We start from the raw sequence: 18,730 nt of genomic DNA, 5'->3' as shown, positions 1-18,730 counted from the left end.
GAAAATCACATCTAAGGGGTGTTTGTTATTGTGATTACAAAACAGATTATGCGTTTTCAAAATAGATTATGCGTTTTCATTGCATATAATCACTTTTTCACACAAACACTTTTTTAAATTATTTGTGTTTTACAAACGTAATAATCAGATAATCACTTCAAAACGTATTCCCAAACACCCTCCTAGTAAAACAATTGAGAAGAATTAATGCTTAAATAAATAAAAACTAACAATGACAATTTTGAAACCAATTACGAGTTAATCACCCTGCAGTTTTTCCTAATCTCGCCATGGTCACCTGTAAGAGGACTAATATCTCCCATTTTGATCATGGCAGCTGCAAAATCCTTTTCAAAACTTAAAGGATTTTTACTGTAATGTTCCACCAACGAATCCGTAAAACCTCCACTATAAAATTCTTGATCAGAATGCAGCAAACCTTTTTGCTTGACCAAGTTCTTATAGTAACTATTGTCAAAATAGTTTGGTGTTTTAAGGTCAATTGGTGCAAGGTTATTATCCCCAAAACCCGAACTTTGTGGGCAATTTAATTGCATTATGCTGGCGAATAAAGGATCAATGTTGATTTCGTTGTATATACGTGACCTGAAACTAGGACAATGTGCTTTTCCAATTGTATGCGCGCCTGTAAGGGCTACCATGTCATGTGCGGAAAGACCAACCGCTTGGAAGGTGGAAATGAGGTTTTTGAGGGAGAATGTTGGTAGTGGAATGGCGCTACCATTAGCTGCGGAAAAGCTTGCTGACAATGAGTCTCTTCTTCCTAGCTTAACTTTCCATCTAGGACCGCCTAACTATACATATACACAAAAATATATGTCATCTTAGATATATATTTGTAAGATGTCAAATTAAATCAGTAAGATTATTACAATGTTAATGACAATTATTGATGTAAAGGGTGAAGAGTTGTAATTTGCTCATGAGAAGTATTGTTAGTGGCAGAATATGATGCTTATAGATTTAAGGATTATATACTTACAGCAAGAACGGATTCTAGAGCAGTAATGGCTATTATATCAGCACAAGAGACAACACCGGGACAAACTTTTTCAACATTCGACTTGATAATATCTATCACCTCAAATCCCCTAGCAGAATTGATATTTGGTGCGGCGGTTTTTTCCCCTTCGAGTGTAGGTGTATCATCTAGTAGAATTGATGCGTCACAACCCTGCAAGAGGCAGCGTCAGGAGATAAATATAGACATTCTCAAAATTAACTTTTATGATCAAATTACACAAAGAGCTTTGTACATGATTATTTTAATTGAAACTGTATTTACATTAACTAAAGAGAAAAAAAATATGCATACATTGACGAAACAATCATGAAACTGGAGCCGAAGAAGGGATGCACCCATACGCCTCTCCATTGATACAACGGTCCAAACCACTGACCCAACGACCTCAAAAACTTGCGGACAACTTCTCAAGTAGAAGTTGGGAGTTAGTTGAGCCAAAGAAGTACCCATCAATATCATTATGATCAAGGTAAAACTGAATAGTCTAAAGGAGATGGTCATAGATGATGCCATTTTGTCACTATATATTATTGTAGGAAGAACAAAGGGCAAGGGTTTACTATATACTCGTAGTATATATAGTAGGGATTTTAGGTTGGTATGTTAGACTACTTTCAACTTTCGAAACTGACTAGTTGTGGACTCGACCTTTTACTGCCTTTCTAGTTCGGTCTATAATTAGCTTAGAGGCAATTATTCTAATATAATACTAATATAATTTTTTAATAGTAATTATGTTGGTAAAACTTCATTTCAATAATTGAATGGTGGCTGGTTTTTGTACTCTTAAAAATGACGTCATAGGCAATTTTTTCCGGGTGACAACACCACATTATTATTGGTAAACAGCGGCGTTATCACTTTTATATCACATCTAATATTTATTTGTTAAAAAGATATTCTTACAATCTCCTTTAATGCTAAAGCTTTTGTAAAAGCTGGGAGAAGTAGGGCTATTTCAATTGTGGGCGACTCGTAAAATGTGCTATCATGTCATACATTGGGTAGCCCCTTGGGTAGCCCCTTAAAAATGTAAGAGTTGGGTTATGTAGTTGGGCAAGGTGACTTTCTACAAATGGCTCTAAATGATTGGTTAGGAAGTGAAAAGGTAAAAGAGGAAGCGATGGTAAAGATAATCAAAGAGAGATGGTACTCATAGATGAATGTGTATCAGACGATATGTAGAAGTCGCCAAAAAAATTTTTTTCCCCAAATCACATAGTGGAAATGGTGTTTTAGGCGAACTAGATAGCGACCAAGGATGAGTTCGCCCCACTCCATTCCGCCTAATACTCCCATAGATGAGTTATTACAACTACAATTCTACAAAAAGTCATAATTCATATAGTACTCGTAAAGTGGTAACAAGCATGGTACCCGCGCAATCCAGTGACAGTGGTGGGGAAGGCGGTCTAGTGGTGTCGGTGATGGTACCTATTCGTGATGCTGGCGGTGTCAAGTGGTGTAAGTTGATATAATTGTGATAGTGGAAATTTTTAGAAAATAAGGGCTTAAAGTGTTAATTATTAAAATAGAGGTTTAGAGTGTAAATTAATTTATTAAGGGATATATATAAAAAGTCAAGAGTAATTCTGATAATTCAAAAATAGAATTACCCAAAATAGAAATGGGCCTTTTTCTTTATAAAAGAATATAGATAATACTTTACCTAGCTAGGGGTCTAGCACTAACTTTATGCAATCCCAAATTATTTTGCAATACTTATTAAGGATACTATACTATTATTCGATTGCGCTTATTTTGTCATCATGGAAATATATTACTAGAGCTTTTGCATCTTATATTGAAGGTACTATTCTTAATATAGACATTATTTCTTAGGTAATTAGGTTGATATAGTGTTCTCTTATATTGAACTACTAAATAAGTAAATATATAAACTCATATTCATATTTATCTATACTCCTTAATAATAATTATCAACCTTCTGTTTAGGAAAGTGTAAAAAAAATGGTTATATGTAAAAGTACTACATTATCCTTAATAAACATCCTTTATGGAAAGAGTTGTTAGTGATTACCAAATTTGACTTTAATAAATTAACTAGCTAATTATCTCGGGTTTAGCCCGGGTATTTTTAAACAAGTTTCATAAATACATGTTTATTATCATAATGAAATATAAAAAAAATCGTAAGTAAAAATGTCTATATTTTAGAGGCAAGTAAGCAATGTTATTATACATTAGACTTATATTACATTAGGGTTGAAAGATTTAAAAAGTTTCAAATGAAGGTACTAAAATTTTAAATTCAAAAGATGATGTCATAAATTAATTAGATAAAAAATACATAACTAATAAGAAAAAGTCTAGTGATGCCAAATAAGATTTTTTTTTAAAAATATTATGTCATCACAATCTTACTTTATTTATATTGCACTTTAAGTCATTATCTTTTAAAATATTTTCATTATCCCATTACATCAACTTACACGGTTACATCACTCGGTACCAATTGTCAATGTCATCACCACCCGTCACCGTCACCGACACCACTAAACCGCCATCACCGTCACCTTGCCGCATTATGCAAGTATCATGTTAGTCTATTTATAAAACTATTAAGTTCTCAATACTTAAATAATTTTATATAATAATTAAAGTTGATATTGACATACGTGACCCTCAAAATGCACAAAATGATTTCCAGACTTATTTTACAAATAATATTTATCTACACATATCAATTTAAACATACTCAATATTTTAATTTAAGTAATCATTTTGAAAAATAAGTATAATGATTTTGTTGACTAAACAAAAGTCATTTTCAATCTTGAACTTTAAGTAATTTTTTAGATGAAAATATACTTGAATGCTTTATAAATAAGTATAAAAGATAAAAATATTAAAAAAATAAAATAAAATAGCTCAATATTTTAAACTAAAGATTTGAATTTATATTAATAATATCAATTTTTTGCATTTTAATGGACAGGTTGTAAAAAGATTACAAATGTTAATCCAAATTCAATTTATATACCAAATATATGTTAGTTGTGTTAATCCATGACCTAAAGTTTATTCTTAATAAGTTGATGTATGAATCTGAATGATACTTTTGAATCATAAGTTATATGAGTGTTTTTAAAGTCTAAAATTTAAATATGATAGATTTTTTTTTTGTGAAATGTCTAAATGTTTATACACACTATTTTTAGCATTTCAATAAGAGAAAATCACGTCATTAGGCAAATTTCATTGCAATTATATCATATTAGCTAAGTTTTTTGGATTTTCACAAATTGGACAACAAAATTGCAATAATTTGACAAAATCACAATGAAATCTTCAAAATCGCAATGAAAACATCAAAATCGCAATAAAATTCTACAAAATCGCAATAAGATTATGAAAAATCGCAACGAGTCTATGAGAATCACAATGAGATTCTTCTGCAAAATCTTTACGAGATTATCAGAGTCGCATATAGATTCTCATAATCGCATTGTGATTCTTAGAATCTCGTAGCGTAACTACAATATCTCATTGCGATTTTGAAGTTCTCATTGCGATTTTGTAAATCTCATTGTGATATTGTCAGTTTATTACGATTTTGTTGGTTATTTTGTAAAAATCCAAAAAATTTTGGCTAATTTGATACAATCACAATAAAATGCTAATCATGTGATTTTCTCTTTCAATAATTATCATATTGTCAATAAGACCATATAAAGAAAGGCGTTAACTCTCTAAGAAACGCCTAAAAAGTGCACGTAACGTCCACATAACGCCGGCTATATTGTCCCATGGATGTTATGGGTCCCACTACCGATCAGACAGTTGAACGGCTCTATGCACATTTCCTAATGGTCCCTTTTTTTAAAGCATTTTTATATATATATATATATATATATATATTTAATTTGAGGGTTATGAGAACTCTTACTCTAAAGGGAAAATCCACTTCATTCTAAAACTCCACATGTGAAAACCCTAGAAGTAATGAGAACTTTTCACTCCCTTTTGCCTACACACAATTATAATTTTTAACAAAAAAACATTAAAAAAATTAATTTAAAACCCACAAAAAAAAATTTTTATCTTCATTTGTTATGGCTAAAAACAAAGACCCATCTCATAATATCTATATCTTTACTTATTCAAAATTTGCATGCATCTTCAAAATAACAGTTTTAATGCATAGATATAATGCTCATTAAACATAGTTTTTTAAAAAAACTTGTAATAATGCATTTTATATAAACATGAAAATGTCTTTTTTTTCCCTTATACCACCGGTACTAATACACTAATACCCACTTCCTTTTATAAGGTCTCAACGATGATTTACGATCATTAGTTGCTAAACTCAAACGATATTTGGCAGCAGCAAAGGATTGAACTCGATAGGTAGTTGGTGGTTGAACTCTAACTTCAACTGATAGCTTTAACGGTGGTTTCAGTGGGGTGACCAACGAAGTAAACTTTTTAATACAAATATGAAGTCCGATGTAAAAAGTGAGTTATAAGTCGATAAGAAAGAGGTTTTTAAAAAGTTTATGTGATTGAAAAACCAACACTTTATGGGGACCTCTTACTCGCAAAATGCTTTAATTTTTGAAAAGCGACGAGAGGCTGGTAATTGCAGTTGTTAAAAACAAAATATACAATTAAAATCGAAAACAAACTAGGCTCCGTTTCTTTTTTTAGTCATTACTCATTAAGTTGCTGAATGCATAAAAAATGTTTGTATGTATTAAGGTAAAGTAAAGATAATTGACGGTTATTTTATGTTATTAAGTAAAAAAAAAAACATAAAGATTGAATGATTAAGTTCATAAAAGTAAAAAATAAACTAAGGTCGGCTTTGGTTTGACGCAAAACCCCTAAGCTGCTAGACCAAACACCCCTCTGTAAAAATTGTGATCCTGTTCGGGTCGGGCTATTCTAAATTACGAAACTGGCCAAATCTCAAACGGTTTCCCGGAGAGTCTCGCCGTCGCATCACAATCCACCGCCGCTTCCGTCTGCCACCGTTACTTTCTCAGGTTAGCAGCTTACCTCTTTAGATTTAATAAATTCAAATCTGTTTTCATTTCTCTGTTAATTTTTTTTTTTTGCTCTGAATTCCTTATATACATGATAATATTATATATATATAAAATTAGGTTTAATTTGTCCTCATATTGTTGGCAAAAATCTTGTCAATTTAATCATTTATTAGTTATAGACTTATTATACTGTTTTTGAGACACAATATGAACAATGAAATTCAACCCGGGAGTTGCGGCGTGATACAAATTTAGCTCGCCTTTCAAGTAGACCAACACTACGACAAAAATTTTCGACTGAAATTTAGATTGTAATGTTTAAAGTGAAGTTTAGACCTCGGAAACTTAATTAATGTAGTAATTAGTTAAACCTTTAGCAACTAATTTGTCACTACTACATCATTTTGAGTGTTCCAGAGTATAGTGTTTCCGCCGGCTTAGTTGTGCTAGTTTTAGGTTTAAAATTACTAGTCGAGTTCAAGGTCGTTTCGAATCCTGAATGCCAAGTTTGTTTGATCTTTGTTTATGTTAGTAACCTAGAGTTGATAGTTTGTGTGTGATCTTCAAACATGTTGGGTACTAATTTCTGTCTTGGATTTGTAACGTTTTGGTGTGTGGTTTTATATACGAGTAAATGATAGATCATTTGTTCAGACGTAAGTGTGTGTGTATGCAGACACACAAATATATCAATTTTTAAATATCAAATAAAGCCATTAGCAAACATGTTACAGATCCAAGGCATAAAACTACATTAAAACATACGTGACAAGGATTATACGACCAAAATGAGTTGGAAATACGAACTAGGTTACTAACAAAGAAAGAGTTCTATCAAACTTGAGATGAAGTCGTGTCTTATTACTTATTAGTTAGTTAGGGTTAACTTATTTCTATATTTATTAGTGTTCAAAGGTATAGATCGTTTAACAGTTGTAAAGTAACATTAGGAGAGGTATGAACAAGAAACATAGTACATTTATAGGTGTTTCTTGTACTGATTCTAACTAAATCTTAAAAGCATGCTTCTTTTTTTTTTTATCAAAGTTAAATTTGACAAGGATGTTGGAGGTTACAAGTAACGAAATCCAGCTGAGTTACTTTTGACTTATTTATTGGTTAACAAGCAGACTTTTATATACTTTGAACTTCAATTCTCTTTTATTCGGATAAACTCCCAGGAATATCTTCTAAAATAAGTATTATTCAACCATCCAAAGGTTTGGTGTGGGTATGAATATTATTGCTGGTTGCTATGAAACACAAAGCTCCAGTTTGAAGGAGCTTTTGTGTAAGCTATGGTTAGTATGTTTTTAAATTTGAAAATGAAGCAAAATGACAACAATTGATTTCTTACTAACAACTAGCGTCTTGCTAGTTGTTTTCAATAATATATTTATGCTGTTCCAAAAAAAATGACAACAATTGATCCATTATTATAATCTTTTTTACACAGAAGTAAGTGGAATGTTCTACTTCTGGAGGAAAGTAAAATTTGAGTTCCTTATTGATGGCTCTCAGAATTTGCTTCACTAGAGTTACTTTGTGGAGTTGGATGTAATTTTAATTATAAACAACATTTTTCAAGTTCGAAAAAAGGAATCTACAGAAAATCGGTCCAGTTTTAGTGGGTTTGTAGTTGCCAAAATGAGTTCACCACGGCGAATGCCGGCACGTGCTCACGTAAGATCATCATCAGAGATTAATCGACCAGATATTCATTCCGGAAGTTTAGAGTCATCTCTACTCCGGCTTGTCAATGATCATCAGAATACCTCTGTCCGACTCCGAGAACAGACAGGTTTGAGTTTGTTTCTTTCAGAGCTTGAGGTTTTGTAGAATTTGATTTTGAGAGTTACAAGTTAATAATTACAGAGAAATCAAAGAAAGAGGCGATCAAGAGTGCTTCTCGTGTGTCTGATCTGTTAGTGGATGCTGTTAATGGAGGGGTAGAAGAGTGTTTCGTGAACGAGAAGCGAATAGAAGTTGAAATCCGAGCGTTGAAGGCTACTATTACACGATTTGGGAAGCAGACTGATCAATGGCTTGCTTCAACTCATGCTATTAACAATGCTATCAAGGTTCACGGTTCACCTTTACTTATAGTTTTACCAGCTTGTTTGCCATTAATTATAAATGACTACTTGTGCAAGTTTTTTTTTTCTTTTTTTGAAGAACTTCTAATCGAGAGTAATTTCTAGAATTACGAATTTTCAAGGAAGGGCGTGTTTGTATTGCTTAATTTTTACCAATCTTTTGCTTTAACAATAAGCGATTACCAAACTGTTTGTGACTTAGTGTTGATGGGTATGTACTCCATCCAAACATGCGAAAGTGTTTTTCTGTTCTAAAGTAATTATTAGACATTAATTGTGAATGCTATTGTAACTATGGTATAATGGAGAACAGGGGTTAGGAAATTGCTCAAATATATAGAAATAGGTCGGATATTGAGAATTATGATTGAGTTGCATAAATATATGCATGTTGCTCAAACACGGAAGATCAAAATATAATATCTGTGAGGTTTCTTGTGACATACAGTGCTTAATCTCTCAACTGAAGCTTTACTTGTTTATTGAATGTGTTATGTGTGTATATACGGTTTGATATCGAAGTGTTGAATGTTTCTTTTGAAGACTTGGTCCCACTCTAAATCTTTCTTGAAAAACTGTGTAGTCTGAAGCTCAATTCCCCAATGTATACTTACATTTTTAGGTTCATCAGGATTAAACTAAGTAGGAACTGAAATAAGATATGTATATGGTCATTTGGTTAAGGGTGTATACAGAGAGCTGGACTAAAGTTTCAATGGTGAAGTTAACATCTTGGGGGCACTTTATTTTTTTTACTTACAGAAAATTGGACATTCAGACTTTATTGGTTTTTCATTTTCTTTTTAAGACACATGGGCTAATCGCCTAATCCTTGCACCATAGTTAGATCATGAATATTTGAGTCTTTAGAATAGCTTGTATGGCTTGTCCTTTAGCTTTGAGATTCTCCTTTTGTATTTTTTTAACAATTTCTTGAAATTCTATTGATTGCACAGGAAATAGGAGATTTTGAGAATTGGATGAAGACTATGGAATTAGATTGTAAAAGCATCACTGCAGCCATCTCCAACATTCACCAGTCATGATAGCATGACCAACTCAACTCGTGACACGAGTGACCGAATTGCTTGCAAGTGGATAACTTAGGTGCAGTTCTATTTACTATGATTTTTTCTCTATTATGGTTATATTCTGCTTTATTCTTTCATATGATGGTAGGAATTCAAATGTGAATAATTTGAATGAATGAAATGATATATTTAAGCCATAATCTGTTTCATAGTATAGTTCGAGCTGTTCTTACAAAGATTATATGATGCGCCATATATCATCGCATTTTGTAAAGGGTTAGGTGCTCACTGATTATTATCTTATTTGCCATGTATTTTACCTTTAAGTTTAGATAGCCCATTCCAACATCAGGACTAAATGTTGTGTAGTGTCTGAACGCTATATACTGCGAAATGGCCTGGCTGTGTGGGTTCAGCTGGGTTCGACCTAAATGACACATACAAATTGTAAAACTGAACTACTATGAATTGGGATCTTGTGATTGAGTAAGTTTTGTCTGGATAGTACAAGACTACATATCTATGCGACTTCTATTATCACCTATGGGTAGTATATGATGTTCAATATAATAATATCGGCTTGTTTTGTTGTGCAACTAACGTACAAGTTTAGACAAGTCTAACTGTGATAATGATGGTTTTTTGGGTCATGAGTCATGACAATCTGAAACAGATTTGGATATGTAACAGAATTGAGTTTAGGTAATGTAAAACTACCTCTCTGTATCTAAACTTTAATTGCACTAATTGAGTTTCTGTAATTACACTACTGACAAATTACATAATATTGTACATCCAAACATAATGAAGACTGTTTAACAATAGCATTTGAAGACTATTATAACTTGTAAATATTTGGTAGAAACACATGACATTGTTACATTCATGTGGATGATTATTTTATCATACCACATTCTTGATATATATGTCCACTGTAGCTTAGCTGTGTTATTGTCAAGCATTACAAATTAGTAGAATTTGCTTAATAAACAAAAAAGGTTGCAATATAAAGCACGGATGCTGTGCCACTGTACAAACACTTGCATTTTTTCGTATTGTACTGCTCTTGGAATAGTTGGTAGCAAGAGTGTCGCTGCGGGTTATGACTCCTTTGGTTTGAGAGTGTAGGCTTGATTTATATTTTGTGAGTGGATAATGGTGTTTGTAGAAGATAACCAATTACCCATAGGTTCAGTCAGATCATGATCAAAAAGCTTTTCTCCTAGCAGCATAAGTTGTCCCTCACAATTTTTTGCTATAGACTCAAACCTTGTTATATAGAGAAAAACGAGTTAACAAAGGGGTTGTTCAGGCTAATCGGGGAGAGCAGAGCCAAAGCTTTGGTGTATGTGGTTTAACTGTTATTTCCATGACCTTTTTGTAGACTTTCGCTAGCCATTCCAAGGTGTTTGTTTACCCAGGTTTGAAACCTGTTAACCTGGTCTACTGCGAGACTTTTGGTCTCCTACCACTAGACCACTTCGAAGCTGGTTTTGGAATTATTAGTTGGTCGTATTGTATGTAATTGGTAGGAGTAATATGCTCTATATGCATCATACTTTTTCTATACTTTATGGTATTTTGCCAAGAGCGATGTTATATTTAACAGCTTATGCTTTGTATATATTCATTTTAAAAAAAATCTTACTTTTCATTCTATTACTAGTCACAATCAAATGAATATCATTTCTCTATTTGAATAAAATGTTTGTGCATGAAAGAAGATTATACACAGTGTTGTTTTTCTTTGTCAAATCATTTTCTTTGGCCCATCATTTTGTTTTTAAAGAAGGATTGGTGTCAACCACATGAAAAGAGTTTAGACTTTCTCATGTATCGTCATCCTTTTCATTTGTGTTATTTGTTTTTTACTAGATTAAACCATGTAATCCAACTATGGTATCAGATATAAGTTGCCTCACAATAAAAACCCAAAACATTCAGCATGATCAAACATAAAAATGAAAAAAATGAAGTAATGAACCACAAAATATAATACCTTACATAAACATCTTGCACAATTACTTAATAAACATGTTTAACATAATAATTTGTTGATTTTTGATTGATATAACACCAAGTGCAATAAAATATTGTTGATTTTGGTCCTGGTTGACCTATTTTTGACTAAATTTTGATCAAATTGTGAAACATGTATCGATTACTCTGATATTCCTCAACTCACCTCGGTCGCTAACCATTTAGCTGGTACTAGACGATTACTCGGCCTTACAATCAAACTTTTACAAAATTGGCTCGTGGTGTGATGAAAAAATAATGTGATATTTGATGTGATATATGTGGTCGTCTAAAGTCACGTAAACATAAACAATACCTGATGCTCTACTTACTTTTGCCATTTTCTTCAAAGACTTTCTTTGAAAAAGTAACTACCCATTCCATATCATAATTACTAAAAAGTAACTACAATTAAAGCATACTCATCAAATCATCATTCATCTATTATTAAAGAGATTTTATATTATTATTATACTTTCCTTTTTCATCAAATAAATGAAGCGATTACCTATAAACTAGACCAGTCTACACCTACAAAAGTTTCACCTTTATAGTGACATTATATTCTTAAAAGCCTATAGCCTGATGTTTTAAATGAAGTAACTTGGATGTACAAATGTAATAGAGGTCGAGTAATTTAAAGCTATACTTCTTTGTACATTATAACTTGTTCTTGCCTAACTTTCTCAATTATCATGTATGCCATGGTGTTATGTTTCGTACGACACTAGAACTCTAGAAGTTGATGAACTTAACGTTATCAAAGGCATTACCGAAAGTTGGCGGTGTGTCTAAGTGTCTTGGAGGTCTTGCGATCTCTATATGGTTTTGTCGTTCAAATAATTTATGTACATAGACATGGGCAAAAAAACCGATTTGAATAATCTTAGAACCGGAACCGAATGGAACCGGTTCTTGAAGAACCGGTTTTGGTTTCTCAAGAACCGATAGATAGGAACTGGTTCCACTTTTAGATCCAAAAATCGGTTTCTTCTCGGTTTCGAACTGAAAAAAAGCGGTCAAATCTTGATCAAGAACCGGTTCCATACCGGTTATTCGTCATGTTAACCGGAACCAATTCCGGTTCCATCGGTTCCGATCCAATGCCCACCTCTGTATGTACATGGTTCGACAATATACTTATGTACATGGTTCAAATAATTTATGTTGCTTGCTACCTCAATTATATGTTTAACCATAAATGTATCACTAACATCGAATGTTTATTCAAAATTCTACATCATTTGTAATTTAGTAATCTAGTTTTTGATATTTTTCATTCCATTAAAAAGCTTTGTTCCTTTTCAAAGAAAAGCTCATACATGGTGAAGGAGGAGGGGGGGGGGGGGGGGGGGGGGTGGTGGTTAGAAAAATTAGTATGTGAGAGATTCCACACTCAAGCTTAGATGTTTAACAATCATATACGCACTTTTTTCAGATATTAATCATACATATATATTGATTTGATATTTGTAAAAAAAAAGGAATATGTTATCGATATCAGTACAAATAGTTTTGTGGGAATGATGTATCAAAAAAAACTGTGATATTCTAATTAAGTTGTTCGTAAGAATAGCGAACTAAACTAATACGAAAAATCTCATATAATATCTGGCATTCTAAAAAAATCGTAATGATACTCTTAATATCATAAATATATCACTGATTCCCTCTTAATCCTATTCTTTAATTTCGTCATATGTCATAATGGATTACTAGAAAAAGGTTTTTTCTTAAGAAGGTTAAAGGTATATAATTTTCTAAGGGTGTTGGCAACGCCGAGTGGTCGAGGTAGTGAGACGTCCGACCACTCACTTGCACACCGCCGCCAACGCGGGACGACCCACGCGTGGGAGCTTTTGCGTGGTCCGACCACATCGCGTGAAGAGTGAGTGGTTCAGTTTTATAATGCATATTTGACCATTTTGAACGGCTATTTTTTTTAATTTTTTTTTTCTAAACTGTTATATATATATATGGGAAAATTTCATAAAAAGGTAACCTATTTACATAAAATTCCTATTAAAGGTAACCTATTTTGTTTTCGTCTATTTATAGGATCTTATTTTCAAAAAATTCCTAATAAAGGGTATATCGTTAGTTTTTGACAGACGGAGCTCGTTAAGTGCCACGTCATCAGTTTTGATGACGTGACACTTGACTTTGACCGACTCATATATATCGAAATTAGGCCGGTCAAAGTCAAGTGCCACGTCATCAAGACTGATGACGTGACATCGGTGACGTAACAACACAAACACACTTTCTAAAATGGCACAGTAAAAATGTCGATGCAAATCCACATGAATCACGACGACAGACAACGATCTTTAGTCAACAACATCATTCAGAACGTCTCTGAAAACATGGCGGCTTACCAAGCCCAGATCGACCGATTGACGGCTCCTAATCGAGTTCTTAACCGCAACGAATGTGAGTATGTCGTGTATCTTCGTGAGAAGATGGGTAGGTTGAATCAATTTATTTTTCAGCTTACCACCGCCTCTACGACTTTGACACCCACGCTAGACCACGAGGTGTTCTGGCAAGGCAGTGTTGGTGATGGTGAGGATGTACCTTACTACTCTGACCCGAGGGAGGAGTACGTATCTCCTCAACCTGGCGACAGAGTAGGGTCTCCCGAGCCCTACCACTACATTCACCGAAACGACGGTGACAATACCGTGGACTCAGGCTATTCCAAGTGTTAGGTTTACGTATTTTATTATGTAACACTTTATTATGTTTTATTTAGTCTTATGTGATGTTTTTTATGTTTTATTTAGTATTGTGTAATGTTTTATTAACCAAGTATGTTATATTTGAAATAAGCATTTCTACTTCGAGGGAGCTCTCTAGCGCGGATCCGGTTAAGACAACGTATGTTAGATCTCTCGTTGTCGAATCGCGATACGAAGTTTTCAGCGAAATTCACCTTTCAAAAAAGTATGTTATGTTTTATTTAATATTATGTAATAGTTTTATGTTTAATGAAATTTTAGTTTAAAAAATAAAAATAAAATTGTAGTAAGTGATGAGTGAGTGATGACAATGCCATCAAAAATTGAATGAGTGAAGAGTGAGTGATGAATTTGAGGCGACATAATGTGATTGGTTGGAAGTGAGTGATGATATTAGTGCCTAACACCCTAAGTAAAAATTTTAAATAATCCTATTTTTTGAGCCCCATTTTTTCAAAAGAAATATTTGTCCTGACATTATCTTTTCTGACATCACCTTATTCACATGAGGAGGATCGTTTAGTCCATTCATCACTCACCTCTCCCACCAATATATACATACACATCCCCTGTATCTATACATCTCTATTTTCCAAAAATATATTTCAAAATAATCCGAAAAAAATGCATGATCCAGGTATGGAATTACTTCCCCCATTCTCATCACCAACAATCTCATCAATCTCATCTTCCGATCTCGACACTGAATCCACCGGATCTTTCTTCCATGACCGGAGCATATCTTTAGGCACACTTATGGGCGTCGGAACTACTTTTCCGATCATCACCGGAACTCCGGCCACTCAGGCGACTCCGATTCCGGTTAATTATACTCCAGGCGGATTTTCCGGTTACCGGAGACGTCGCCGGAGTAATACCGATGCGGTGGTGGAGAGGCGGAGGAAGCGGTTACGACGACGGCGGTGGTGGTGGTTATGTAGCGGTGATGATTTTTTGAAACCGTCGTCATTAGGTGAGTTTTTGGAGGTTGAAAGACGGTTTGGTGAAGAAGCTGTGTTTGGATGTGAAACGGTGTCGTTTGGTGATAATGCTGATGTTAATAGGAATGGTAATAATAATAATAATAATAATAATAGCAATGGTGAAGGAATGTTGTTTGCTGATGGTAGGGTTTTGCCTCCACCGCAAAAGGCGGAGGAATGTGATGGCGAAACGACATCGGTTTGTTCGTTTTGTCCGTTTTCGGTTTCGCTTGCTGGAATTTGTACTAGTGGTGGATGAGATTTTTTTTTTTTATAAATTGTTTTGGGGAAAACTGTATGTATATGTAGGAAATGAAATGATGAGATATTGTAGCTAACGGAATTGATATCATTGTTATTGTCGTTATTATTGTAGCTCTCTGATTCTATTTATAAAAAAAGTTAATTGCCCTAAACATTTGATTTGATAGCTAATACTTAAAAGATTATGCAATTCGATCTGACTTGTTGTTTTGTATTGATTCTTACTTAATAGAATGACATTTTTTAAAATTTTCTAGTAGCTTAAGATGGTTTTGATTTATGTGAAGAACAGATGAAACAAGTTGGAGGTGGCTTAGCGGTCTAAACGGATAAATGGTTTTAGAAATTTTTTGAAGTATTTCCAAGAGGTTCAAGAACGGCTGAAATGAAAGCAATATGCCCACTGCCCAGGTAGTCGCCTTAGGCTGAAATGATCTAATATTGATGTGATCCTGTGCTTATTTCTGATAGCGGATTTAGAATAAGCATCAAGTTAGGCGCTTAATGAGAAGGGCTTATTTATCGTTAGAAGCCATCAAACATTTTACCCAAATGCTTACAAAGTGCTTTAACACAATCCACAATAGCGAAAACATATCATTGTAGAGGAAAAAAGATATTATTAATTAAGTTTAGGCCTACTCAAGCTGTTTTTATCATCTCAAAATTAAAGTCTGTGGTGATTAGTAGTTTAGCTCTCCTTTGATAGAAAGGCTTTCTTAATTTAGTTCTAGTCTGCTAGCATCTCTTGATCAAGATTACCCGCTACTCCATATGTTGTTTTAGAATAATACCAATTTTAGCTATTTTACAAACCAGTAGAGACTTTATGAAAGGACAGAAATAGATTAGTGTCATACATGGCCTGTTTCTTTGGATGCTTTTTCAAATGAGTAGCTTGTCTAAGGATTGTTGTTGATATGCCCATGTATGTGCTTCAAGTTTTCTCGGTGGCCTGCAAAAATTATACGGCTGATGATACATGTATGTTGGGATTTGGAGAGACTATAAGATGGAGGAAACGTAGGGGTTGGTTTATATGTGTATGTGTATATAACTGTAAAACCAGATCTCAACTGTCACTACCATCAAATGTAGCTTGTTTTGTATTTTCCTTTTTTTCTTTTTTTAGTCATAAACCAAAGTTTGTCTCGGATGCCTTTGTTATATAAAGGAAGTGGGTGAAAGTTCATAGTTTTTTTAACTTCAGTGCAGTTGATATTGAATATCGCTTGTTAGACCTCTTATCCACTTGATTCTTTTGAGGAATGCTTGTGATTTTCAGTGCACCCCTCGTTTTCTTTCTCCAACTGAAGTTGATTTGTATAAGCATTGTTTACATTTTGTACTAATGTTGGTTCACTCTATGGCAGGGCTATAGTCGAGGTTTGCTGAGCCTTTGGAGGCGATGTGAGGGCCCAAACTCGATGATTGGCGCTGAAAGTTGTGTATGGACCAAAGTTAGTTTCCCAAAATCCAACTTAAGTTTTTATAATTTTTTTATTAGTAATATAAATTTTGGATGCCCTGTATGGTTGCACATTGCACACATTACACCCATTATCGACGACCCTTCTTAATGGCCACCTGAAATGACCCTTAGCTTTCCTATGGACATCCACATGTATTTGAACTGTCTAAGTGAAGCACTTCGATTGCACTGAAGGGATCACGATTGATGCGATGGTTGAAATTTCTGCGAAGTGTGAAGTGAAGCTATTACATCAACTGATTTAATCAAGGATAGTAGCTAAGATGTAGTTTACTACTTAAATGATGTCATAATCAAAAAAAGCTATGGCTGACAGCAAACGTCCTTAATCACAGGTCTTGTTCTAATCCTTTATTTACTCAATGACTTATATTCCAATCTTTAGTAACATTGATTCCACTGTCTTGTTGCATATATTCGCAGTTTACCTTATATAAATATAACCTTTTTATAGATAATGTTAAAGGTCTATATTTATTTTTAATCGAATTTTTTTCCCCCAAAAATTCATTTATTTATTTTTAAGTAATAAAGTTTTCTTAATCACAAACTAGTGGTACACAACGTCTCTGTGGGTACAAGTCTACAAGATTAAGGCAGGATGTTCCATAAAGTAAGCACCAAGTTACAACAAATGCAAAATAATCACACACACACATATCCGTAGCAATTCCCAGATTTTGGGCACTTCAAATTCATTTAGACTAGTCAAGTATGCGCTTAGAACTCCTACCTCTTATCGATCCAATGTATTGCAAAGCTTTATGAATTAGAAATCTAAGTATAATTTTTGATAGGTTTCAAGTTTGAATAGCATCTTTTATCTTGATCTAAAGTTTTTTTTTTTTCCAAAGATTTGTTTTAATCTGCCATAGTCGATAATTATGATCAACAACGCATGCCGTGGTAGGTGAAAATTAAGGGTGTTATCGGATACCAGTATGTAAGTATAATTTTGTTGTTAGTATACTATTTGAATTAGAATGCTAAACATGCTGCACGTTCTTATAGGCCTGTTACCTGTATTTGCTAGTTTTTGTATCTTAATTTTTTCACCATAATCCAACCAACAAGAAGAAGAAAGGAGTAGGGTTTGTAAACAAAAAAAAAAATCGAAAGGAAAATTACTAAGCACACTTCACGATGTCACAGGGATGCTCATATTGCTTGCTGATGTTGTATGCCTCTTGATACCAAAAGCAATTGGGTGAAGATGTCGTGTGTCAACTGTCCTTGCTGATCACACTCAAGTGAATCGAGTTGAACGAGTCTATAATCTCTTTAGCAATCTAAAGGCCTCATATCTGAATTTATTCAACTAAAAGGTTGTGGGTTCAAATCGTGTAGTTAACATATTCATAAATTTATTCATGAGGTGTTGATATTGACTATCTGAATTAAGTCGTATTTTTCTTTTTGAAAAGCAAAGACTTCATTTCTATACCACCGAATTATTTACACTATTTATCTTTAGTGAGACTTGAATCTAAACCTATTGGTTGATGGCCATAAACCTTAGTGATAAAAATAAGAGGGGAAAAAAAAAACTTTTGTAGGACATCGACCTCAAAAGTGTAGGGTCTAGCATGTTATTATCAAGCTCACACAGTCACATCACTGCTAGCTTTAATCAGTACTTAGTTTAACACCTAAATCGAGTTGAGTCAAATCGAGCCAATCTATATAGGTTCAAATAGTTAACAGAGTTCCAGCTTGGAAACAAAGGCTCGTCGAGTTTCAAGTTTAGAAATCGAGTCGAGCTCGAATTTACTCAGCTCGATTACACCGCTACGCACTATGTTCACAGCGCTATAACTAGTTGCTTGTAACTGTTTATAATGGAACTCTTCGAGTATATATTTTTGCCTCTGAAACAAACACTAAATTTGATCGTTTGTGATCATGTCATATTTAACCAATAATTCTTTTTCCTGTAATAGAAAAACCCAAAGCTTGCTGATTCGGCTTTCTTTTGTCGTTATATAATGACTAATTCGATCTCGTGTCAACACTAGGCTTGAACCTTTAATGACTTGAATTCTAT

The 18,730-nt window shown here is 33.6% G+C and overlaps 3 protein-coding genes across 5 annotated transcripts; 2 read left to right on the top strand and 1 right to left on the bottom strand.

The window, feature by feature from the left end:
* Nucleotides 1–251: 251 nt before the first annotated feature.
* LOC122582496 (peroxidase 4-like) lies at nucleotides 252–4,230 on the bottom strand. 2 transcript variants are annotated; one of them, XM_043754900.1, is made up of 4 exons: nucleotides 4,217–4,230; nucleotides 1,337–1,520; nucleotides 1,004–1,195; nucleotides 252–815 (listed from the first exon to the last, which is right to left on the bottom strand). In XM_043754900.1, the coding sequence occupies exons 1-4, from the start codon at nucleotides 4,228–4,230 to the stop codon at nucleotides 252–254; spliced, it is 954 nt and encodes a 317-aa protein (XP_043610835.1). The 2 variants fall into 2 exon arrangements, with proteins under 2 accessions (XP_043610835.1, XP_043610834.1); XM_043754899.1 differs by lacking the exon at nucleotides 4,217–4,230 and having other exon boundaries at nucleotides 1,337–1,558.
* A 1,663-nt stretch (nucleotides 4,231–5,893) lies between these two features.
* On the top strand, nucleotides 5,894–9,461 carry LOC122582230 (biogenesis of lysosome-related organelles complex 1 subunit 1). Of its 2 annotated transcripts, none has more exons than XM_043754597.1 (4): nucleotides 5,894–6,057; nucleotides 7,520–7,861; nucleotides 7,936–8,141; nucleotides 9,113–9,461. In XM_043754597.1, the coding sequence occupies exons 2-4, from the start codon at nucleotides 7,708–7,710 to the stop codon at nucleotides 9,200–9,202; spliced, it is 450 nt and encodes a 149-aa protein (XP_043610532.1). In that variant the 5' UTR covers nucleotides 5,894–6,057; nucleotides 7,520–7,707; the 3' UTR covers nucleotides 9,203–9,461. The 2 variants fall into 2 exon arrangements, with proteins under 2 accessions (XP_043610532.1, XP_043610531.1); XM_043754596.1 differs by having other exon boundaries at nucleotides 7,517–7,861.
* A 4,994-nt stretch (nucleotides 9,462–14,455) lies between these two features.
* On the top strand, nucleotides 14,456–18,109 carry LOC122582229 (uncharacterized protein At3g17950-like). Its single transcript, XM_043754595.1, has 4 exons — nucleotides 14,456–15,605; nucleotides 16,568–16,654; nucleotides 16,861–17,021; nucleotides 17,839–18,109. Exon 1 carries the CDS (start codon nucleotides 14,572–14,574, stop codon nucleotides 15,187–15,189), a length of 618 nt encoding a protein of 205 aa, XP_043610530.1. The 5' UTR covers nucleotides 14,456–14,571; the 3' UTR covers nucleotides 15,190–15,605; nucleotides 16,568–16,654; nucleotides 16,861–17,021; nucleotides 17,839–18,109.
* The last annotated feature ends 621 nt before the right edge of the window (nucleotides 18,110–18,730 follow it).

The sequence above is a fragment of the Erigeron canadensis genome, chromosome 9, assembly GCF_010389155.1.
Source record: "Erigeron canadensis isolate Cc75 chromosome 9, C_canadensis_v1, whole genome shotgun sequence".
NCBI lineage: Eukaryota > Viridiplantae > Streptophyta > Magnoliopsida > Asterales > Asteraceae > Erigeron > Erigeron canadensis.
This window is presented reverse-complemented; position numbering and strand designations above follow the sequence as displayed.